The sequence below is a fragment of the Chiloscyllium plagiosum genome, chromosome 18 (assembly GCF_004010195.1).
Source record: "Chiloscyllium plagiosum isolate BGI_BamShark_2017 chromosome 18, ASM401019v2, whole genome shotgun sequence".
Taxonomy (NCBI): Eukaryota; Metazoa; Chordata; class Chondrichthyes; order Orectolobiformes; family Hemiscylliidae; genus Chiloscyllium; species Chiloscyllium plagiosum.
Genome location: NC_057727.1, coordinates 36,700,915 through 36,725,986, shown reverse-complemented (window position 1 = coordinate 36,725,986; position 25,072 = coordinate 36,700,915). Strand labels below are relative to the sequence as shown.

The window sequence follows — 25,072 nt, the reverse complement described above, 5'->3', positions numbered from 1 at the left end:
TTTCATCTTAGGAATTGTAGACATATCGTTTCTGTCCAGCAGGTGACAGAATGGGAAACTGCATGTGAGTGAGGTTAGATTATGTAATAATACATGTAAAGAAGCCACTCAGCACTCACTAACAAGAATCTTGTCTCTCTGTTCAACATTTGGCTGGAAAACAGACTGTATTCTTGACATTGGAAAGCTTCTCAGTGCCAACTTCATGGGATTTTTTTCAACTTTCCTGCTAATTCCCACATTGTTCAGCAGCTGAGAAGGTTTTGTCCAAGGTATCTGTAAAACACATTTCAAAACCTTTGGACATTTCAAAGCACTACATGCCCAAATGAGTACTGGAATGGTCACTATTGTGACAGATGACAGAATCTTGTGGATCTACAGGCTGCAGGCCTAGAGGTAGAAAGGCAACTCAATTAGGCAGAATGATGGCATTCCAGTACCTCACCAACTTCTTGTCTTTAACAGAATTAGGCTTTGAGTCCCAAACTCAATCTTGCTACTGTGCTGCCGATTAAGGCCCTTTACTAGTCCAGTTAATGACAACTCAAGGACCAACGAAGAGCATACTCCCATCTGGCCTGCAATTATTACAGTTCCAGTTCAGGCACAAAGCGATTAGCTAATTAGCCTGCAAAACCAGATCAAACAGGTCATCATTCGGGAGTGGGTCCATCGATCTGCGTTGATCAAAAGATTAGACATAGGGCAGGAGGGTGGCTAATGAGTGCCACACATATGCCTATGCTTCTGACCCACATGGCTCCTTGTTTTCCTTAACCAACCAGCCCCCCCGCCCCCTTCTCCTCCTCAAGATCCCACCCACAATATTCACCTGGATCGCTCCTCCATACTGCTTGACTTGGCACTGTTGTATAGCAGCAACCACAGCCTGCTCTGTAGTGCTGTCAAGAGCTACAGTTGTCACTTTCTCTTTGGATGGCAGTTCTGGCAATTCCACAATTCAGGTTCCTGGTGTTGCTTAAGAGTCTATTGGTGACCAATTAAATGAACCATTGCTGTAAGATCTCATGGCGCTTCCCGAGCTTAACATAATTTGGGTTTGTTCCTGTGAATTTTCTTCTACTTTTGAACTTAGTCTGAAAAGGGGAAGACTCCACTGATAAGCTAAATGTAAGTATGTTCTTACTGATGTAATGTAGAGAATTAACTTACATTTTGGATTGTTGGAATTAGATGAAAATCTGCCACAATATACTTAAACTGCTGTGTTGTGCCTGAGTTGACATAAATGCAGAAGAAAATTTCCACGATGAAGTGGAAGTGCAATATCTTTGTTGTATCAAAACTAAATAGACATGCTGTCAGTAGGACTCTCTTACCCAGCATTTCCTATGTTTAACTGGAGTAATGTTGTCATGCTTGATGGTACATACTTGTGTCTTCAATTGGTAAAGCACAGCAAAAAACAATTAGGCTCACAACTGATTTGCTGTCTCCTTAAGATTGTAAATAAAATGCTATGATCTTCATTTTCTTTCTAGTGCTTTTGTGGATCACTTTTAATTTGGCAGTAATGAGATAGTGACTAACTCTACAGAGTATTTACTATGAATTCTATTTCTGGTTCAGGAGGTACTCCAAAATAATTACTCTATAAGCATTCCTTATTGAGTATGGATATGTAATGAAATGTATTCCTAAAAGGATGCTGACATGTTTAACTCCAATTTTAAAAAAGTAATCTGGCAAAATAAAGTTCTGCTGATAACACTTGCTGTTAATAATGACATGAACAGCTAGATATCCATGCTCCAGGCATGTATCAGATACAATGAACTGCTAGATAAAATCATAGCTTGCTGCACAGGAGTAGCAGGTGATTTGTGCCTTTCATTCCTTTGAATAATTTCTTTCCACATCTACATTTTGTTGTAGTTAAAGGGTTTTATTTAAAACATTATTCCCCTCCAAACAGTAAATAAGATATTGACAGATCTGTGAAAACTGCAAAATTTACACCTGCTAAATTAGGTTGTACACATTTTAACAAATGGGCTAAGCCTTGTAACTTCTCTCAAATAATATTCAAAGTTTAAATTGGAAAAACAAAACTCTCAATGAATAATACAAATTCACAAATACTCACTGCAAACTTTAGAGCTGGATTCTCATACTGCAGCAACTAATGCAGAACCATTTTGTGCTGGCTGAAGATATATATGCATGTGTAATGACATCATCAATAAGGTAAAAGTATGTATGTGTGCATTTTGGAAATGTGAATTATAGGAAATGTGGAATCTTAAGCACAAACAGAGGAGCCATGATCTTATTGAATGGCAAAGTAAGTATTAAAAATACCAAATGGCCTACTTCTGTTTCTAATTTGTGTATTTGTGTGTCTGATAATATCACCACGCACAGCTGGAACTGCACAGGTTTACAACATTTGAATGATTTGTGTATGTGCAAAGTCAGACTGCTGGGATCTGCAGGCTGATGTGCAATAGAAAATCACCTTTCTGGTTGGTTGGGAGGCATTATTTTGATAATAAAAACACCACTTCAACAGTAGTAGATGTTATTAAAAGATTTTGCTTAAATATTTAAGATTCCTTGTGCTCCTGAATTATGATCTAGTATTTCCCAGAACTTGCCACTCTTTATATTTGTCTTTATAGGTGAACATGCATAATTACTTTGAAATTCTGAGATAAAACTGAGGTTAAACAGTTGCCATTTTGAATACATTACAAAGACCTGTTTGTTTCTGACAGTTCCACTTGATTCCAGACATTCCAGACGTTTGATCTAAACGTGGGTATAGGCTGAAATCTACAGCTCATGTGAACGCACTTGGATGTGATATTAAGGAGTCATTTGAGTAATGCAGTGGAAAGGAGTTCAGTAAAGCTGAGGTCAGTGGTAATGAGGGGGATAAAGCTTAAGTGATGTAAAGGATAGAACCATCTCAGCTACAGGAGTTTCTCAGGCCACACTCTGTGCCCAACCAACATCAGCTGTTTTCTCAATAACATTGACCATAAGATCAGAAGTGTGGCTGCTGCTAATGATTTGATTGTTGCTGATCTTAGGCTTGTAGCTTCCCAGAATATATGCCAGCAGCAGAGAGATCTGTCAAGATCCACCAAGCAGAATCAGTGCTAGTCTAATCTCCATTCCTCCTCCTGCTCATGCTGATTTTGGGGAATGAGGGCCTGGATTACTGTAGGCAGCTCTGCACATGCAATTAGCTCAAAGCTCAGAGGGTGCCCTACCCAGTGTGACCACATCTCTCAGCATATCCTAGTCAATGTAACCCACTGAGCTGTCATCAGGCTGCGCACCTGTGTTATTCACTAGATAACTGATTCTGGAGCTGATTAGGGTTGGGGTGGATGATGGTGCCATGCAGGCTAATTGCATTCTGGTTTTGGCTGTAACTCATTTCTAGGTAACTGTACCATCATCCTCTTTATTGTAGGAAACTTGAAAGCTGCTGATGACTTTGTAGTCACTGAATATGATGTATCGCAAAAAATACAAGCATTAAACATGTCAAGAAGTTCACCCCCTGTAATTACATTGTTAGAAGACATAAACTTACAAAGTACTGTGCACTATACAACAAATTTTTATATTAATGGACTATGGAAGGGATTTATTTTACAGTGACTTCAGAAATCTGCTTCTAATGAATCAGCCATTCATATTTGGTACAATTTGCTTTCTGAGTAATGGTTACTTTGGACAAAAACTTACCCCTAATGTGACTTGAATTTTTGATATGGCTTTTATCTTTCATGAATTTGAAAACCAAGCGGTTAAGGAGTCTCATGATCACAATCATTAATCAATTTTAGACAATTATTTACAGGGAAGCTGGAGAAAATCAACGATAAGAATGAGTTTCACCTGTCACAACAAGGAAGGAGATGCACTGTCCAGTCATACTGAAATGGTGCGTGGCACAGGGAGGCCAGGGTGGAATTAAAATGCCATAAAAAGGCACTCTTTTCCTTCTCATAAAAATAAATCAAAGTTGTTTCAAAAACTTTGAATGTGAACACATATTTACACAGAACTAAGTGGACCATAGCTGCGTACTGGAACAGCTGATCTTTAATAAACATTGAGAGGCAGTAATTAACATTGTTATTTATTTTGTAAAATTTAATACAATTTCCCTTCAGTTCTGCTTATCTTTATAATTCCATTTGCTATCATCAGCCAGTTGCATTAAATATTCTATGAATGTTACTTGTTTACAACATTATTCAAACCTGTCTTTATTATACACTTAATGCAGGACTCCCACCAGGGACTCCTCACTAATGGGGTGATACTGTTCAGTACGTTGCCTGGACAAAACACTCTCTAGAAACCTGCTAAGCTCAATCATTATAACCAAAAGCGATTCCAATTTAGTGACTTGTTATATTGCTGTCTAATACTGTCAATGTCCTGCAACTGGCTGATAATGAAGCTACAACACAAGGATTTATAAGAATCTACAATAAATACTAGCTGTAATTACAATAATTGATAATTCTGCCTTGTGAGTTTTCTGGATGTCATATTAATAATATTCTACTGAAGTCAACCATATATTATATTTCAACCATCAAAAGGTACTTTGCAATCACTTATTTGAGCATCCTACTTGGCAACCTGAATCCGATAATAAATCTTTCAGCTTTTTGAAATCTTCGGGAAAGCAGTATATTTCCAACTGATAGAGTATTTGTAGCCATGCCGCAACCTCTCTGACAGCCTGATAAATGTTTGCAGCAGAATTGGAATATTCTGTGACTAAATCTAAATAATATTTTCCTTAGGGAATGGAGGAAATTTACTTTGATGAGTTGCCTGAATGTTATGTGTATTATGGCGAGTTTTAAAGAAGAAGACTTAGGCTTTTCAAAACTTGTTACATTTTGTTTGAATCAAAGACAATTGAACTAACAGAAAAGTGAACACATTGTAAAGGATGATTATGTTCAATCAGAACTATGAACAGAAGTTGCTTTGTTGCAGTAAATCTAAATAACCAGGTGATGTGAGGCATGGGAGGTTAGCAAGCAGGTGACAATTGGCATATCTACACTACTGTAGAAGATTTTGACCCAGTACCAGTGAATGAATTATGATATTGTTCTAATTCAGGATGTTGTGTGGTTTGTAGGAAAACTTGCAGGTGGTGGTGGTCCTCTGCATCTGCTGCACTTGTCCTTGCAAATGGTAAATGCTGCAGGCTTGGAGGATCCTACATGAGTAATTCTGCACAAGTGCATCTTGTTGGTGATACACACTGCTGTCATTATGAGCCAGTCTAGAAGGAAGTGAAAATTGAAGGTATTGGTTTGGACACCCAGTGAAATGGACTGTTTTGTCCTCAATAGTGTCATTTATGAGTGTCATTAGAGCTGCATTCAGCCAAGCTAGTGGACAATATTCAATCACACTCCTGACCTGTACCTTGCAGATGGTAGACACTCTTTGGGGAGTCAGGAGGTGAGTCACTGACTGCAGGATTTCTAGCCTTTGACCCGCTCTTGCAGCCATAGTATGTACACAATTGGTCAAGTTTAGTTTCTGGTCAATGACAATACCCAGAATGTTGAAAGTGAGGGATTCAGTGATGCCAATATCATGGAAGTCCAGGGGAGATGGTTTGGTTCTCTCTTGTTGAGATGGTCATTGTCTGTCAGTTACAGCCCAAGCCTCAATGCTGTCCAGATCTTGCTTCATGTAAACACTAGCTACTTCAGTATCTGAAGACTCATGAATAGTGCTGAACATTGTGCAATAATCAGCAAGTACATCCACTTCTGAGTTTATGATGGAGGGAAAGTCATTGCTGAAGCACTTTAAGATGGTTGAGCCGAGGACACAACCTGAAGAACTTCTTCAGTGATGTTCTGGGATTGAGTTTTTTTATCTTCAACAACTGCAATCAGAGTCATATGACAGTCCTGAACTTGAATATTACGGAAACAGAAACATTTTGCTGAAGCTTTTCATTGTGCACTCATCAGGACAAGTGCAAATCAGCAGGGGGTTTCTATGCCCATGTTTGACCTGATGTCTTTGGACTTATGGGGTCAAGAAACAATGTTGAAGACTCCTAGGCAACTTTCTCTTGAATGCATAACACTGTGCCACCACCTTTCGTGGATCTGTCCTGACAGTAGGATAGGGCATACCCAGGGGTGGTGATGAATGTTGTGTTCAAGGTATAATTCCATGAGTGTAACCACTGTGGAGATAGCTGTCTCAATGTTGGCTGGTCAGCAGTACTGGGTTTTTTATTGTCATTTCTGGTACAGAATTCAATGTCAGGTAGTTCATTTTGTTTCATTCCATAGTGATTCTTTTGTAACAGGTTGACATAAATGAATAGCTCATCTGGCCATTTCGGAGGACGTTTAGGATTGAAGATTAAGAGGCCATATCAGACCTAAAGGACATCAGGGAAGGGTGTTTACAATGATCAACAATGGTTTCATGGTCGCCATTAATAAGACAAGCTTTCAATTGAATTCAAAATCCATCAGTTGCAAAGGTGGGATCTGAACCCATACTTCCAGAACAGTAGCCTGTGTCTCTGGGTCACTTATCCAGTGACAGAACCACTATGCCATCACCTTCTGTGATTCTTTTGGAGCTCCTGAAAATCAGTAGTGCCATCAATGCTGATGGTGGATATTGGGCCCTTCACTGCCTTCATTAAATTACACCCTATATATAGAGGTGGTATGGTGGCTCAGTGGTTAGCACTGCTGCCTCACAGCACCAGGGACCTAGTTTTGATTCCAGCTTCAGGTGACTGTGTGGATTTTGTACATTTTCTCCTTGTCTGTGTAGGTTTACTCCCACAGTTCACAGATGTGTAGATTAGGTAGATTGGCAATGGTAATGTCCAGGGATAGGTGGGCTAGGTGGATTAGTCATGGGAAATGCAGGTTACAGGGATGGGGTGAGTCTGGGTGAAATGCTCTTTAGAGGGTCAGTATGGACTGAATGGCTGTTTCCACACTGTAGGGACTCTACAATAAATCTAATTGTTTTGGCAACTTAACAAATGTATGACAAAACTACAAAGTTTAATCTTGAAGTGTTTGTGATTAATTGAAGATTATAGATTTCTATTCAAATTATACCAAACTTTCCCATTTGCAGTTTAAAGACCAATTTAGTCAAGTGGAAAACTTATTAGTAACATTTTTACTGTGAAATTGTGATTAATAAGGCAGTCTGAGGTTCTGAACAATTATCCTTTTCTAATCTAATTTCAATTGCATGCATCACTCCCCCTCAGAAGGGAAAATATAGTGAATGGTTACTGCACATTTGCAGATTGACACATTTTCAAATCGGTTTGTCAGACCTAAACGGAAAAATACAAAAAAAATCGTTGAATTGAACCTGAAAGTATAAAACTTTTGAAATATACTAGCAATATTTTTTAAAGATTATAGGTGAAACTGAAGATGTGATTCACATTGATATGTGATTTTCCAAAGACACAGCATACATTATGGGTAAAGTTTATAAAGAAATATGAGTTAGATTTGAAAAATTTATTGGAACAAGTGTTTTCAAATGTAGATTGACCAAGACAATGCTTTGTACTCTGATGTGCCTGATGCTCTCATCCAAAAGAAAAAGGCAATTTGAAAGAGTAGGAAAGCTTTTTAAAACAAGTCAGATTTGTCTGTAATGTAGTAAAGAACTAACAAATCAAAGCAAATCTCATTTTATTTGAACTGATTCTGCATTTGGAAACATTGAAAGAGAACACGTGCATAAGACAGAGACATCTGGTTCAGAAAACAGAGGAGTGTCAGTTGCACTTAACAGAACTGAGATTATTGAACTTTCAATCCAATTTTCAATCCAAATGGCGCTTTGGCCATTTGGTGGGATCCTGGTGGGAGGGTGATGAAAATAGTGAGGAGACTTGGGAAGGGAGCTTGATGAGGAAGATGTATGGAGTAGTGACGCGAGTTGGGGATTGGGAGGAAAACAATGGGCTGAATCTTGAGTGAGTAACAATCTCATGCAGAATGCCACACCGACCCTTGCTTTTTGTGAAAGGATAGAGGTCCACATTTCTGAGAGGAGATTCTACTCATGGCTCCCTCAGAATTGTAGACCATGCTTCCATTCTGACAGTTCTTTTGTAATGTACAACTGTCCAAGGAATGCAAACCACCCTTTTCACAGTAGTCACAGGGTCATAGAGATGAACCGCATGGAAATAGACAGTTTGGTCCGACTCATCCATGCCGACCAGATATCCCAGCCAACCTAGTCAGACCTGTCAGCACCTGGTCCACATCCCTCCAAACCCTTCCTATTCATATACGCATCCAGATGCCTTTTAAATGTTGCAAACATTCTGAAATTTAAAGATCCTGACAGCCATTTTGACAACTACTATCAATTGGTAAATATATAAGGTAAATGTGATGTATTAGAGTGCTAGGGAATTGGTTGCCAGATTGTTAGGAGAGTAGGGTACCAGCTGATAGAACACCATGGTGCCAGGTAGGATCATACCCTTTGGTCCGTCAAGCTTGAAAGTATGGTGCACTAGTTTGGATGTTAACAGAGTAGATGCTAGATGAGTAAACGTTACAGCACCAAGTAAAGTGCCAGGTAGAGAGGGTGCTGGGGTAAGATATCAGAAGAGTAGTGGATAGGATGCCAGGTGGGTAGGGTGCAAGGAGGTCAGGTTAGTGGTGTAGTGTTTAGGGTATGATGAATGAATGGGAAAATTAAACATGGCAGGGGTGGGGAGTGTGAATGTTGGGTTTGGGGTGTATGGACCTAGAAGTGAGATGGTGGTTGGGTTTAGTCTACGTCCAGTGGGCATGGGGGTCATATTCAAGTCTAGAAAGCGACGCTTGCATCTGGCAGGTTAGACGGAGATGCCCAGTGACTGGGGAGAAAGGGGTCAGTTCTTGGATGGGTGAGAGGTGATCAAATTCTGTAGTGGAAGAAGGAGGGCTGAATCCCAGGAGTGGAGGTGTCAGTACAGAGTCTTGGGGCTATAAATTGTTTAGGAGAGATGTAGTTGAGGTGTGCAAGATAGGTGTGGGGTCAGTTGAACAGTTACTCAGGAAAAGTTTGACAATATATTTAATAGTTTAACCTGTCCTGAGTAACTATTTACCTAATTTCATTGTAACATTCTGAATTGGCTTCTTAAAATTTAGACTTTTGAAGAGTTCCTAGTGTGAAGTAATCAATTTTTCAAGCAATTATGCTGGAGTCTACTACAATAGGGATTCTGTCAGGTTCCCTTGTGCAACTCCCATCTACACAATAGCTGGTTGATCAAAAGGGAATTCTAGCCACTGAGATAGCAGGAAAACAAAGAGTTAAAGGACATCACAGCAATGACAGGAGGAGGCATAAATGATTATGAGAACTGGTAGAAGGCCAATGTGGGCCACATTTGCTGTACAACTCACTTTCAAATGCAGCTTCCATTGCTTTTGATTGCTATTAATATATCATGCCAAGCCAAAAAGAAGCAAGACAGGAACAAATAAAAGTTAAAAAAGGAAGCAGAATAACAGAGGATGAGAAAGACACAAAGAAGAGGAGAGCTAAAGATGTACATGAACACAAAACCACCTATTACATTAAGATGATGAATTCTGCAATTTCAGTTTGACAAGTTGTCTGGAAGAGTGAATTAGAAATTGGGTTTGTACCCGAAGTAGGTGACTGGTCAGTAGAATTATCACTTAACATACCATTCTACGCTAGTTCAAAGCCAATGCTAAATTTGTTTAACCCATGAACTTTAAGTGCAAAGAGATTATTTGGAAGTAACATATTAGCACATGTAACAGTAATGTGGATCATCAGCAGCCTTGAGATAGGTCCTGCAAAAGAAGTGGGCGTGGTGCTATATGTGTCCAGCTAACAGCAGCTAACTCATGGTCAGTACAGTAATAGCACTTCTACTCCTCAGGACACTACAAAATACAAACACTTACAATGTTTTTGTGTCTTTTTTGGTAACCCTTTAAAGATCACACTAATTACAATAACATTTCATGTTGGGATCTTATGCTAGGAGTTTGATCCTGGTTTGCATAACCAGTGTGCATTTCAAATTCTGCACACTGACTGATTCAGATGGATGCCTTGGGCTTTAAAGATCATTTGATTTAACATCAAATGAGATGCACTTCTGGAGTCAACAACATATTTGAGTTTTTGAATATATTTTGTCCATTCCACACCTGACATCAATGTTCAATTTCTATCCTGGTGATTATATATCATAATTGTATGCATCTAAACAAAGAAGTGAGGACTAAGGTCTTTGCAGCATTTTCTAAGAGTGTAATTAAATTAAATTAATTAATTTGCAAATGAAAAATAAACTATAGTAAAGAATCTGCTACTTCAACTTTTGATATGTCATAGTGTTTTAAAGTGAGACTTTTAATATCTGTGAATAGTCACAACTTTCAGAACATTACTGACATATTTTAACGTTTTTCTTACTTGTGTTAACTTTAAATCTATTTTTAAAGTGATGAGTATTGAAAGATGCAAATTTAAAAATTATGGAGTGATAAAACAAACACCAAATATTAATGACATCTGATGAATTCATTAGAAGAGCGAACAAACATCAAAATTCTAAGATAGCTGAATCATTCTGGATAAGTGGCTTCACAGTCTGCTATCAACTTATTTCCCCATCTAGTTTGGCTATTCATCATTGTCAAGTTGCCCCTCATTATCAGCTCTCACTATTCAATTGAAATTACATAAGTTAAAATCATCTTAACTCAGAGCAATGTATATACACAGCAATACTGAATGTAAAATCACTTTATAGAACACTTATGTTTTTCAAATGATAAATTGAATGATTCAATTTTTAAGTCACCACCAATATGAACCTTCTCATAATTCGTCTGCAGCATATGTCAGTAAAGTAGAATTATTTTATTGACCAATTCAATTTACTAGCCTAGAATAGTGATAAGGAAGAAATTACAATAAAATGGCATCAATAGAAGGCTTTTTCTTCAGAAAAACAAAAAAAAAGAACCACTTTGCAATGAAATCACTAGGGAGTAAGATAATAACCTCTTGCTGTGGCTGCTCGTGCATCTCTGTATATGTTTTGTTTACACTGTTCTCCATTCAAAGGCAACTGTGAACATATACCTGATGGGTTCAGGGGAACTGCCATTTTTAATCTCATTTGAATTCTGGGGAGTATAGCAATGAGTATAATGTCTTAGAACAGTTTAAATGTAATCTAAACATTTTCATTGAGTATGAATGAAAATTGTGATTCTTTTCATAAAAAAAGTTTAATAATTAACCCCATAATTCAGTCATAAAAGTCGAGATTAAATTTCTAGCTGATCTCTGACTGTGACAGAGGATCAACTACACTTTTTCAAATTTACTGTTGTTTATTCCTGTACTCAGATGCAGTGCAATATTCATTTACAGTTGATATGGTTGGATGCTCCATATAACAAACCATTTTACACCTCAAATAAATAGAAATTAAAATTGGGAGAAATGTTGATTTGTTATCACCAATATCACCCCATTACTCACCCACTTTATATAATCACACAAAGTTACAATTCGTTTTTTGGAGTTGTGGACTCCATAAAACTCTTGCCATTTCAGACTGTTGTCTTATTATTGTTGTTCTTGCAACAGATATGCGATATACCTATAAGGGAGACACTCATGATATCATCACCATATCATGGCAAATGACTTAATGGTATGAACCTCTCAGTCTCCATCTTACTGGGTTCTGCCCTCTTGAGTCATGACACATGAGGGAAGTGTGCTACACTACATCCGAATTGCTTAGCTTGAGCCAAAACATGCATTGCAGTGATTGCTGTGTATGTAAATGCCAAGAGCTGTAATAAAAGTTAATTGAATTCATAAGCAATATTTAACTCAGGTCTCGTCCCCATGTTATAGGAGCTATGTATGTTTCACAGTGCGATAGTTGCAGGTCATCATCATATCACACCACACCACATCACATCACAGACTCACCATCCTATCAGCTAATCTAAGATACATCTGGCCATGGAAGGAATATTCATATTGCAGCTTGTCAGATTATTAATTAATCTGAAAATCTTTCTACTCCTTCATATGACAACTGAAGAGTGTAAAGATACAAAAACAATTTAAGAATAGCAGAGCCATTTAGGCCAATGAATTACAATGACATTCCAAAAGGAACAATGAGATAAATGGCCATTAAATTATTTTAGGGTGCTTATAGTGGGATGAATGGTAATGCCCATAATGAACAAATATCATTGACTTAAAGCACGGATTTTGTAAAGCTACTGTGCCAACCATCCTCTGCAGAAATTGTTTAAAAATAAAAACCTTATTTCAATTATGTGATAAAGTAAAATTTCCATTGGTCAAATAAGTGAAATCCTTCAAGTTTAATCAATCTGTTTTCACAGCAAACTATGAAGAAAGCTGTGATTATTCTGAATCATTTTATTTCTTTTAATAGTGCCTCATCAATTGTTAATGTCTTATAAACTCAGCAACTAATGATGTCAAACAGATTTAAAATGATCTGCTATTACTCAAAGTAAATCCTATTTGCAATAAGCAAAATATTTTCAAGAATCAAGATACAAACTATGTGCTTTACTATGTCTTTTTCAATAAAATAAAGTAATACTTCCATTAACTCTGCTAAAGACAACCAAGAATGGTGGACATTTCAAAAAGATGGGACTCAAATAGAAATTGAACAGAGAAGCTCCTTCAGAACTGGAATCTGAAAGGAAGTTGAGCATCTGAATAGGGACTTGCTAACATGCTAATTTCCAGCCAAACTGTTAAAATACCTTCCCCTTTCAGCTGCTTTATGTTTTGAAAAGTTAATGTCTTTACTTCGGATTTCCAACATTTACCTACTTAGTTATTTTTGTAAGATTCAAGTTAAGTTTTGCAAATATTTAATATTTCTGTTAATTGATGAGTTCATGTAGCAGAGATCAAGTTAGGTAGCTTGGGTTATTAACAAGACTGGTTTTGCTCTGAGTTCTTGATTTTAGATCAATTTGTTGTTTACATACATACAGCGTGCCTCAGTTCCAATTTAATTTCACTTCAGTGAGTTTTCTTGAGATTGTTTAATTTGACTCAAATTGATTCGACCAGTGATCTCCAGTAAGACACAATAATGTCACAGTCATAAACACTTCACAATCAGACTCAATTGAACTCGCCTGTTCAGCACTGAATTTTTCATTCTTCACTAATTCAAGTTATAGGATAGATAAAATAGAAAGTATTAGCCCACAAGTGCTGCTAAATTATTTAAACATGTCGAAACACAAAAAAATCTTGATTTTATAAATTCTTAAGCTTGTTTACAAATCCTTCAATAGCCTTGCTCCTTTCTGTTTCTTAATCTCTTGCAGACTAGAGCCCTCTGATATGTGTGCTCTCTTCTATTTTTGTATCTTGCGCATCTGACAGCTTTTCACTTTTCCACGATTGATGACCTTCTGTTATCTGGGCCCAGATTACCCCCATCCTCCACCTCACTTTTCGCCTTCAAAGCATTTCTTAAAACTTACCTGTCTGATAAGCTGTTGGTCAGCCAACCAAAATCTCCTGAAATGTCTCATAATACATCATGCAATGCTTGCAAGTACCTTGAGACATTTCATTACATTAAAGGCAATTTACAAATGAAAGCTTCAATGTGTTGTTATTATAAAAACATTATAAACCAATTATGAAACATACTTTTTTCAGTAACGATAACATTAAAGTCATTTGTTTTACCAGAATTATCTTGTATGGTTCCATGTTGAAAATTTTCCAGTTAAGCTTATACTGTAATTTAAGACTGCATGAAGAATACCTTCTGCAATTGCCTGTGAACAGTGTATTGTCATATCAATTGCTTCAGGTTGAACGGAGGGGGAGTACTGCACTACCAGAGATGCCTGCTTTTAAATGAGATGTTAAACTGAAGCTCCATCTATTAACTAGTACAAGATCCCTACTGTGAAGAAGAGCAAGTTATGCCACCCCACTAATCTCCGGATACAGCGCATTATCCTCTGCCATTTTCACCACCTACAATCAGACCCCACCACCAGAGATATATTTCCCTTCCAACCCTATCAGCATTCCACAGAGACCATTCCCTCCACAACTCCCTTGTTAGGACCATGCCCCCCACCAACCCACCCTCCACTCCCAGCATCTTTCCTTGCTGCCACAAGAGGTGCAAAACCTGCTTCCACACCTATCCACTAACCTCCATCCAAGGACCCAAAGCATACTTCCATATCTGGCAGAAATTTTCCAGCACATCTAAACACTTCGTCTAATGTGTCCATTCCTCTTGATGTATCTTCTCTACATTGGGAGACAGGACACCAACTCGCAGAACATTTCAGGGAACATCTCTGGGACACATGCACCAAACAACCCCACCGTCTTGTGGCTGACTACTTCAACTCCTCCTCCCACTCCACCAAGGGCATGCATCTCCTGGGCCTCCTCCACCATTAAATCCAGGTCACCCGACACCTGGAGGAACAACACCTCATCTTCTGCCCTGGGACCCTTCAACCACTTGGCATCAATGTCTATTTCACCAGTTTCCTCATCTCCCCTCCCTCCACCTCATCCCAGATCCAATCCTCCAACTCGGCACTGCCCTCTTGAACTGTCCTACCTGTCCATCTTCCTTCCCACCTATTTGCTCCACACACCTCCCCCTGTCACCAGCATCTACCTATCACCTTCCCAGCTACATTCTCCGCAGCATTCCCTCAATGTCTTATTTATCTCTCAGCCCCCTTTTCCCCCCTACATTCCTGAAGAAGGCCTTATGCTTGAAACTTCAGTTCTCCTGTTCCTCGGATGTTGCTTGACCTGCTGGGCTTTTCCAATGCCACACTTTTCAACACTATTCTGTTCACCATATATCCTTCAAGCAACATCACAAAAGCAGGTAATTTGGTCATTATCATAATGCTATTTTTGGGAGTTTACTGCCACATTTTCTATAACAGTGACTATAATTCAGAAGCTCTTCATTAGTTGCAAAGTGCCTTTAGATGGCTGATGATTATGAAAGGCACCATAAAAATTCTAACCTTCTTTCTGGTTCAGAAATATTCTATCTTTGAATTAGCTGATCTTAATGCTGCGATGCATATAATTACCAATCATTGTCAGAGAATGATCAAGTCTAAACCAGTCAAATCATTTTTGATTACATTGTAAATCCTTTTTGCATTTCTTGTTTAAGAAACCCTGAATAATCTTGCATATTGAATGATATTGTAATTAGTTGCAAAAAAACTTCTCTTTTGTATTAGATAGAAATACATAAAATATACAGCACAAAACAGGCCACCCTTCCCAACCAGACTTTTGTGCTTTACTTCATTTAAAATTAAAAATCACACAACACCAGGTTATAGTCCAACAGGTTTAACTGGAATTTGTACTTGCAGAGTTACATTGTACTTTGCTCAAAAACTGCATGAATCCATGTAAGACTCTGTTAACTCACTTTTTCGAATAGAATCAGTCTAAACATTATGGCACAGACAGGGAACACAGGGGGCTAACACCTTCAACATCTTAACATCTTATCTGGGCTGACACCAATTGTTACAATTGACCTGAGAATATAACTTTTAAAAAAAGTTTTGTAATTTACAGAAGAAAGAAGTGAAAGTATCATGGTTATTCTAACAGATGAGAGACTTAACAAACAAAGTATTTTTCAATGTATAATTTCAGTTACGTCACACTGTAAACTTTTGCTATAAATTCTGTGTCTTACATTTGTGTCCCCCACATCCACTTGATGAAGGCGTGGTGCTCCAAAAGCTAGTGCTTCCAATTAAACCTGTTGGACTATAACCTGGTGTTGTGTGATTTTTAACTTTGTACACCCCAGTCCCACACCGGCATCCCCCAAGCATTTAAAATTATTAGCATAAGTCTTTATTCCCTGTTCATTCATTTGTTGATTTGTTTTTCATTAAATATATTTGCCTCAGCAACTCTCTGTGATATCAGAGTTCACATTCTCACCACTTTATGGGGGAAGTTTCTTTATAAATCTGTCTTTGATTTCTTAATAACCTTTATTTTACTATTTGTGCGATGAGGGCTTCGCTGACTGGGCTAGCATTGATTGCACAGAGGACAGTTAAGAGTCAAGCTGTTCTTCTGGAATCACATGTAGGCTAGACCAGGTAAGGATGGCAGATTTCCTTTCCTAAAGGACATTAGTGAACCAGATGGGTCTTTCCAACAAATGGCAATGGATTCACGGTCATTATTAACCCTTAATTCTAGATTTTATTTTCCTGCATTCAAATTCCACCATCTGCCCTGGTGGGATTTGAACCCGGTCCCCAGAACATTAGGGTCTCTACGTTAATAATCCAGCAATAATGCTAGTAGGCCATTTCCTTGTTCTTCCCAACAACTGGAAATAGAATCTCCCATGTCTGTTACATCATGTCTGTTAACATTTTCTATTAGGTGACCCCTTTGCTGAGCCTGTTCATTCTCTGTTGACAGTTGTATTTTCAGTAACATCCTTGTAAGATCTTTTTCCACCTCTGCAGTACCTCCAGAACTTTATTTTATGTTGTAATCAAAATTGTTCATGGTTCTTCAACTGTGGTCAATGTCTCATCTTACCATTTCAATTCCTCTGAAACAAACCTGAGTGATTTGCTTGCACTTTACAGTCTCTTTAATTTGACAATAATGTGTTAAAAGTATTTTGCATGCTCATTCTGCAAGTTTATTTAAGGTTCCATTTACACGTAGTCAACTGCTTCTCTACAGTATTGACTGCCCTCTTCCATTTTGAACCAATTATAATTATAGAAGTAACAGGTAGAACTTTCAAGCTTCCCCAGGGGTGAGATTGCTGGCTGATGCACATGTGCTATGAAATTGGGTGTCAGGTCAGCAGCGCTGATCTTGTGGCCTGTCTGTATGACCCTGCTGCAGATTATCAGTGGCCAACTTTGGTGACCTGGGCCACTAGAAGCCTTTAAGTGGTACCTGATGCACTGAACAGCATGTGAAAAATGTAATGAACAAACAGCTTTGTTCCTCTCCACAAAAGCCAAGGTACTAGGAATATTTGTTATTTGCTAGAGTAATTGGACATTAATCTCTTTGCCAAGTATTATCCTCTGCTTTAAAGATTTCTTCATGTTTCCGGGTATTGGATGCAACTGTCCCAGTGATTACCTTTTTCCTCTGCCAAACCATTCCATGCTCCACCAATCCACAATGCACATAAATAGTTTCTGAATTACTGTCCTCACTTTTAATCGGAATAATTTTAAATGATGATCACATGGACAAACTTCCCAGTCACACAGAATAGTCATTCCATTTTCATTTTTCAAAATCAGGCATTCTAAATAGTTCTGTTAAATTTGCTGTTCATTATCTCTACACAGGTGGAAATGGTCCAATCATCTCGGTCCTGTTATCCTCTTACTTCCAATCCCTTATATCATTCTGGTGAATTTATAGTGAATGCTTTATTTCCTTTTAGTCTTGTTTCTATAATAGGTTGTGCAAAGCTTCCTATTACAATTTAATTTTGGCTGAATCAGTATTTGTACAAATAAATGATCATTTTTTTCCTGTAATGCAATTTGTAGCTATTCAAAAAGCCCAAAATTCTGGTACTACTTTAAACAATGAATTGTGTCTGCACATTTACTGAACTGTGAGTTTGAATTCCTTCTGTTCCTCTACATCCTTCAGTATACTTCCATTAAATGTATCCTACCTTTCATGCAGTACTTTACACTTATTTATAATAAATAAGATTTGTTTGTTTGCTAACCTACAGCTTCCTGAAGTCTATATAATTCTCCTAAATATTTGTCAAATCTTCTACTTTTGTGAAATCAGCAAATTTTGAAATTCTGAACCCTATAACCGGACCAGATGATCCACAGAATCCAAGAACGTAAGTGAGCCAACACTGCTTGGTGTACATACTTTCCAAGCATTCTTCCCAAACTAATTTACTATATCTCTGTTTATCAATCAACTTTCCATCTGTACTTCCTCCAAGCTACCTTATGAACATTCCATGTTTGTTCCTAACAATGTGCTAAATTAGCTTGTCTCTTTGAAGACAATGTTAGACTAATTTCAGTGGCCTCAGCATCTTGAGATTAACTTTGAGATTAGCAAATATCTTGAAAGCTATGCATGAACCATTTAGTTTGAGAACATGAAAACTTTCTCCCTCCAAAAAAGTTTTTAATTTTAGTATCTGCTGAGATAATTAGAGAACCAATGCCTATGTATTGTAGAGCCTTAATTAATCTATTACTTTGCAGTATTAAACATTAGCTAACAATAAAACAAAAATGCCTGAATCAGCCATGAAGCAATTACTGTGATAGTTAATAGTTTGTAAAATACTTTGCTAAGTTAAGAGCCAAATTATTGATTTAAACAGTGCTATCTTGAAAAAATTGTTGGCTTGTGGTTAAGAGTTATTTTGTGCACACTTTTGTAACAATTTCCTCGTGTGGAAATGACTTTTAATTTTGGTTTATGACATGTTGTCTCATTTTAAACAAACTACAAAGAATTACCAAATAAACTTTATAAAGTGAAAGCAGTGTCCTTTTTCAGCCTGACATAGAATGTCAATACACTCAGCTTATTTCAGGATGAAGCACACTGATACTTTCAAATTACTGTTTGTAATTAATAAAGTTTCCTTTGCATTTATAAAAGATTAAGAAATTTGATATCAAGACAAAGAAAAATGCAGCTGCTGTTGCAAGGAGGGAATAAAGAACTTACTTTTAGGAAAAGGCTTTCCTACAGCATATGATGGTTTTGGAAGAATGCTCAAAAGTGGTCTGAAGTAATTTTGAAGTGTAATCACTGTTTCAATGCAGGCATAAATGAAACCCATTTTGTCTTGAAGAACAATTTTTCAGAAAATCTTACTCGATTCTGAAGAGTCATATTCAATTTGAAGCATTAGATTAATCTGAATCTGGTTCAGTGAGGTAACATGCTGCTCTATCTTACTGATTTTGAATTCATAAATCATTTAACTCTATATTCTGTATATTATTTTAACTAACATAGAAACTTGATAAAAAAGCTCAGCATAAGAAAACTACCTTCTGTATTATGCAGGACCCCAGGGTTCTCAGTTGCCTGGCTCCATGAGTCTTTGACTGCAGACTTATAAACCACTCTGTCATTCAGTTTCTGTTGTGGTCGGAAGTTGTTCCTCAAGTACTCTACTGATTTGACATGGTCTTGCTGTTCAGTAGTAAATATGGAGTAAAAGGCTTCCAGCTGCACAAAGCAATCAAATGAGAAGAAATTAATGCTGGTTAGAAAATAAGTCATTTGTGGGTTTCCTCCGGGTGCTCCGGTTTCCTCCCACAGTCCAAAGATGTGCAGGTTAGGTGAATTGGCCTTGCCAAATTGCCCCACAGTGTTAGGTCAATTAGTTAGAGGGAAATGGGTCTGGGTGGATTACTCTTCGGAGTTTCGGTGTGGCCTGCTTGGGCCGAAGGGTCTGTTCCCACACTGCAAAGAATCTAATGTAATAATGGAATATCGAGGATGTAAAATGCTAGAAAACTCTGATACCAAAGCTGATATTGTGTGAGGTTGCAAAACTATTCATAAAATCAATGCTCATGAACTTGTTTTGCCTTAGTTCTTATTTTGACAAGCTATGACAAACATTAAAATTGATGTTTTGACAGTATATTTTGCCAATTTTATTATTAATTCATTGTGACAATTAACCAATTTTATATTTTCATGTAAATTGCCCAAAACATTGACCATAATCAGTTAATGAATACAAACTGCTTTCATATATAGGTCAATTATAAAACTGGGAGAGAAACTTATGAAACCTTTCCATCTTTATATCTCATGGTTAACGCCAGCTGAAAAGAAAATGCTGAATGAAAATGCTGACATAGTAACTTACAATAGAAGGCAAAACTAGACCAAAAATTGCAATGTTACAGATGCATTTGCCTAATTTAATTCACGTCTACCTGATGAAGGAGCAGCATTCCAAAAGCTTGTAGTTCCAAATAAACCTGTTGGACTATAACCTAGCATTGTGTGATTTTTAACTTTATCTCATAAGTATCATCAATGGCTACTCCTGATATTCTTGTACAATTATATGTGGTGTCTCCAAAGGATCTATCCTTGAGAAGTTACTAAAATTCATTCTGAAAAAGGAATGGCGGGACATTTGGAAAATCTTTATACAATCAGCAGAATTAACATGATTTTGTGAAGAAAAATTGTGGTTGATGATTTTAATAGAGTTCTTTGAAGATGTAACAAGAATTTAAAAAAATAGTAAATAGAATGGATAATAGGAAATCAGTAAATGCATTTGATAGGTGACACATGAAAAGTTAATGCACAAAATAATAGCTGATGTGTAAGGGCCGATAAACTAGCACAGGTAGAGGATGGGCAATCCAACAAGAAACAGAAGAATGAATTTTAACAGAGGTTGGTTCATTGTCAGTGTTGACTAATTTCATGAAAGGATACTCTGCAACAGATCTAGTGAAATTTCTCACATTAATCTCCAAAATTAATCTCATTAGTTATGCACGTGAAGATTATTTTGTCTTGTGTTTTTTGAAAAGTGGTTGTAAAGGCAGAGGTGCCGAAGTGACTACTGGGTCCGGCATGTCAATAGGTTAAGAGGTCTTTAGGTTTTTTGTTTAACAACGATTATAGTAGTGGAAGGGGAGTGGCCGCTCTCCTAGATCAGACTTTCTAGTTTGTTTAGCTGTAGCAATTGGAAGCTGTCGGGGTCCCAGAAGGGTTGCAAGTTTTAGTAAATGATTCTTAACTGTGACCTTATCTGAAATCTCTCTTGATGTTCTGCCCTCCTGGATTGAAAAATGGCAGTTAAGAATCTGTGTGTGAATGTACCTTTTTGTCAAGAGGTCTGTTTATGGGATATTACTACATTGGAACAATTAATTAGTAATGGGTACAGTATTTATTATTTGGTTTAAGTTTTCCATTAGTATGTTATTCTAAATTCCTCTGACTTCTTTTGTATTTTAACTTTGGAGTTTAAATAAATTGTTTTGCTTAATGTTGAGTGGTTTAACCAGTTGCATCACAACTGGAACAAGCACTTCACATCACATTATGGTCTAGACTAACTACTTAAAGTATTGACAGGGGGTCTGGTCCATAACAATGCAATTCTCTATCATACACTTGTCCTATATTCCCTTTTGACAGAAAAGAAGTACTTGCCACTGCTGGGATCTCTTGGCACCACCTTTAAAGCCCAGCTATGCACCAGGTGTTGTCCTTCATCACATACACACCGTGAGGAGAACCAAAAACAAATTTTTCTAGGATCACGAAGGTGGCATAGTCGACACTTCATTGTAAACACAAGTTAATATTCATAAGCGTACTGCTATTTCAGATCCAAGTCATACTAGTTACCAACTTTAATGTCATCCTATCTAAGGGAGTATTACTCATTCCCTAATGCTCAGTTTGACTGAATACCTTCTCAATGTAGCCAAATATGTTCAATGTGGGATCATCACATACTGGAAAACCTTCAAACATTTGAAAATATTCACTTTTATTTTCAAAGGCAAACAAACAAAAGCAGCAGTTGCATTTCAAGAACTACAAGAATGTGGAAACTTTTAAAAGTATCCACTTTGGCAGGAAGAACAGTAAAGCAGCATGTTATTGAAATGGAGAAAGATTGCAGAATACTGTGGTACAAAGGATTCTGGACATCCTTTTTTCATGAAGCATGAAAAAGTTAGCATGCAGGTGCAACAAATAATTAGGAAGGTAAATTTAAAAATAGTGAAGGCTTGCTTTATTTGTGCAGGACATTAGTGTGACCACACTCTAGAGCACTGTGTACAATTTTGTTCTTCCCACTTTAGAAAGGGTAGAATTGTATTGGATGAAGATAAAACAACATTCACTATGCTGATTCCTGGGATAAAGGGATTCCCTATGAGAAAAGATTAAACACGTTGGATCGTTAATCATCAGTCAGATGAATGAGAGTTGATCTTCTTGAAAGAGGTAAGATTCCAAGAGAACATGGCAGGTCAGATGCTGAGAAGGGAATTTAGATCTGGGCTCACAAAAGTAAGAGATCTTCAAATGAAGACAAAGATCAGAAGGATTTTTTTAAATGTTCATCTTCTTTGGAATTCTCTTCAACAGGGATCTGCAACATTTGTTTATGAATATATTCAGTATTGAGTTGGATAAGTTTTTGAACAACAAGGAAGTCAAAGATTCTGGGGGATCAGGCAGGAAAATGGGAGTCATGGCCACCATTGGATCTATCATGATTTTAGTGAATAGTGGAGCATGTTCGATATACTGAATGGCGTACTCCTGCCCCAGTTGCATGTGATCTCTCAGTCCACACAATTTTTAAAATACTGCTGACCATGTATCCATTGATAACTCCATTTTTACTTCATCAATAACTCTCTTGACCCCTTTGCTGTTCTCAAATGGCTGGACATCCAAATGGTCCAACATTCAGCATTGAACAACCTGAAATTTCCATTAATTAAATATTTGGCAAGTCTGAGACCATTGTCTTTGGTCCCCACTACAAACTCTGTTCCCTCATCGCTAACTTTATCCCTTTCCTGAGCAACTTGTATTGGATTGAACCAGATGGTTTGCAATCTTGGCATCATATCTGTGCATCATAACACCAAGATAACATAATATTTGCAACTCCATTCCTGCCTCAGTTCTTCTGCTATTTGAAACAATTAACCATACCTCTAGATTTGACACTTCTAATGCACCCCTTCCTAATCTTTTACATTCTACCTTCCATAAACCTGAGATCATTCAAACCTTTGCTTCCTATGTACTAACTCACACCAAGTGTCATTCACACGTTAACCATATGTTTGCTGACAAATACTGTCACTGGTGAGATAATCCCATAATTTTAAAATTCTCATCCCAATTTTCAAATCCCTCCAAGACCTGCATCCTGCTTATTCAGATTTCTCTCGAATGTAGAATAGCATTTTGGATTTTGTGTTGGATTCCCCAACATTGATGTGAAATGTAAATTTCAATCCTGCATCAAGAGGAACAACTCAACATTTATTGTTCTGTCCAAGTCAATGTGGAGGCCATAGGGTGCATTTATGTCAAAGCTGGAGGACCAAGAGGAGTCCCTGCAGAACTGAAGAAGCTGCAGTCTGCCATGGCAGATAAAGAGGATGGAAGTCTCAATTTATGGTGCTCTTCCAGTTCATTTTAAAGTTTTGAAATTAAAAATGACTACAACTGGTGGATTATGGAAAGCAAACCCCTACACAGGACAGCCTGAGGTTACTATAAAATAGTCCAGAGAAATAGGCCTGAATGAAAGCAGAAATCCAATACACGTTAGACAAAGCAGCTGGAGTTCCCCAGTGGTGTTGGAGTTGAAATTTGATGGTTCAACCAGATTCTGCATCGACTAGAGAAAGATCAATCCAGTAACAAAGGCTTGCTTGGAAGACTGTATTGACACGGTGGGAAATGCCAGATTTCTTATCAAAAGAAATGTGTTAAAGAGATATGCCAAATTCCTTTAAAACCCAGAGTTAAAGACGTATTGGCCCTTGTTACACTAATCTATTCCAATGCTGAATGATATTATTCATCCTAGAAAATACACCAACAACTTTCCAAACACTGATGAACCAAGTGGTAGTCAGTGTTTCTAATGATGGTGATGTACTAGTATACAGTGACACTTGTAATGATGACTCAGAGCAAGTAGGTTTGATTTAGAAATTATTATTAGCTGAAATTAAAATAAATCTTGCAAAAAGTGAATTTGCAAAGGCATGAGTAACCTATCTAGGTCACATAGAAAGGCAAGGACAAATGCTGCAAACAGCATTAGTGGAATAACCTACCACTAAAACTAAACAGAAAATGATGAGATTTTGAGGGTGTGTGTTTTTGATTGCATGTTTTTACCATATTTCAGCACTATTGCTGCTCCACCAATGAACTGCTCAAAAAAATACCAAGATGATGTGGACAGACATCTTTTGAGAAGGTGAAATCCATTTTGTTCACTGTCTTTTGGCTACACCAAATTTTCACTAAGCTCTTCAAAGTAATGATTGATGCCAGTGATATGGGAATGAGATGGGTTAGGCATAGAGAAGCCTGTAGGATACTTCACTGAATCAACACCAAAAGGTGATACTCCATGGTGGAAAAAGAAACTGGAAAGTGCAACTGGTTCTTGAGCACTTTTCTTTGAGCAGCGGCTGAATCCCAGGACTCTATACTTGTAGTGTCTCCCACCCGTCATCCTTCTCTAACCAAAAAAAGGGACTCTCGTGTGTTGCTAAGGTAAGATGTTTCAATCTATATTTCTTGTGTATCGTGTGATAGATTAAAAGTTAACTATTAGTTGGTTAGTTGAATAAGACCATAGAGAAGTACTATAAATTATTTACCTCATAAATTTGTATAAATTAATTAAGTAAGTAGAGATGGCTGGACAGATGATGTGCTGTAGGTGTTTGATGTGGGAGCTGGCTGATCCCATTGGGAACGGCAATGACCACATCTGCAGCAAGTGTGGGCTGCTGGAAGAACTCCAGATCAGAATTGATGATCTGGAATCTGAGGTTCAAACAATGCAGCACATCCAGGAGGGGAAGCTTTGTTTCAGGTAGATTAAGTAACTCAAACTCAGTTAATGATCAGGGGGGAACAAAAAACAAGTAGTTGTTATAGGGAATTCTATAATTAGGAGGACAGATAGTTTTCTTTGTGAGCTGGATCAGGAGTCCCGCATGGTATGTTGCCTGCCAGTGCCAAGGTGCAAGACATATCCGACCAGCTTGAATGGATATTGGAGTGGGAGGGGGAGAATCCACATTGGCACTAACAACATAGGCAAGGCTAGGAAGGAGGACCTGTTTGGGGATTATCAAGCACTACGAAGAAATTGAAGAAT

The 25,072-nt window shown here is 37.6% G+C and overlaps 1 protein-coding gene across 1 annotated transcript in view; it reads right to left on the bottom strand.

The window, feature by feature from the left end:
- Nucleotides 1-25,072, bottom strand: part of LOC122559046 (receptor-type tyrosine-protein phosphatase gamma-like) — a 644,852-nt gene that overhangs the window by 208,156 nt on the left and 411,624 nt on the right. Inside the window, exon 8 of the mRNA XM_043708214.1 lies at nt 19,194-19,374. Within this exon, the coding sequence (XP_043564149.1) occupies nt 19,194-19,374 (181 nt within the window). The remainder of the gene's footprint in view (nt 1-19,193; nt 19,375-25,072) is intronic.